Source organism: Notamacropus eugenii (assembly GCF_028372415.1).
Source record: "Notamacropus eugenii isolate mMacEug1 chromosome Y unlocalized genomic scaffold, mMacEug1.pri_v2 SUPER_Y_unloc_2, whole genome shotgun sequence".
In the NCBI taxonomy this organism is placed as follows: Eukaryota; Metazoa; Chordata; class Mammalia; order Diprotodontia; family Macropodidae; genus Notamacropus; species Notamacropus eugenii.
Genome location: NW_027325120.1, coordinates 67,501 through 68,110, shown reverse-complemented (window position 1 = coordinate 68,110; position 610 = coordinate 67,501). Strand labels below are relative to the sequence as shown.

The 610-nt window shown below is 33.1% G+C and overlaps 1 protein-coding gene across 1 annotated transcript in view; it reads left to right on the top strand.

Moving 5' to 3' along the window:
* Window positions 1–460: 460 nt before the first annotated feature.
* The window catches only part of LOC140516986 (olfactory receptor 5D18-like), a 945-nt gene continuing 795 nt past the window's right edge, over window positions 461–610 (top strand). The window contains exon 1 of the mRNA XM_072627839.1: window positions 461–610. This exon is cut by the window's right edge and continues 795 nt beyond it. Coding sequence (XP_072483940.1) covers window positions 461–610 — 150 coding nt within the window.

Below are 610 nucleotides of genomic sequence, written 5' to 3'. Positions count from 1 at the left end.
GTTCCATTGCCCTCATTCATTCAATTCAAAATCTGATTTTGTTTGACTTTTCATAAATAGTAATTTCACTACTGAATTACTTTATTATGTTGTCTAAATCCATAAATTCATTACAATAAGGAGATTTTTCTGTGAAATCTACTCTTCTAAACTAGACTGGCAATTGATCTGTAACTTGGAGTAATTGTAAATTGTCTGAGTCACCAGTAGGTTAAGTGATTAATGCAGGGACACAAACTATTACTTGTCAGAGATAATATAAGAATCTGGGACTTACTGACTTCAAAGTTGACCTTTTATCCACCCAGAAACATTTCCTTTCATCAGGGAAGTGATAAATTCCTTTAAATATCCTTTGTCATTTATTTAAATCTGCCTTCTTCATGTTATTACTTGTGTTCTTATTGCTGTACCCTTCTGTTTTTCAAGATTTCTTTTCAAATTGCTTTCAACCTTAGCCATGATAATCTCTGACAGAAATTGGAGTACTTCAGTCATATTCATTCTCTTGGGATTTTCTGACTACCCAGAGTTTCACATTCTTCTCTTTTTGCTTTTCTTGGCCATCTATGTGATTACTGTGATGGGGAATCTTGGAATGATTGCAATC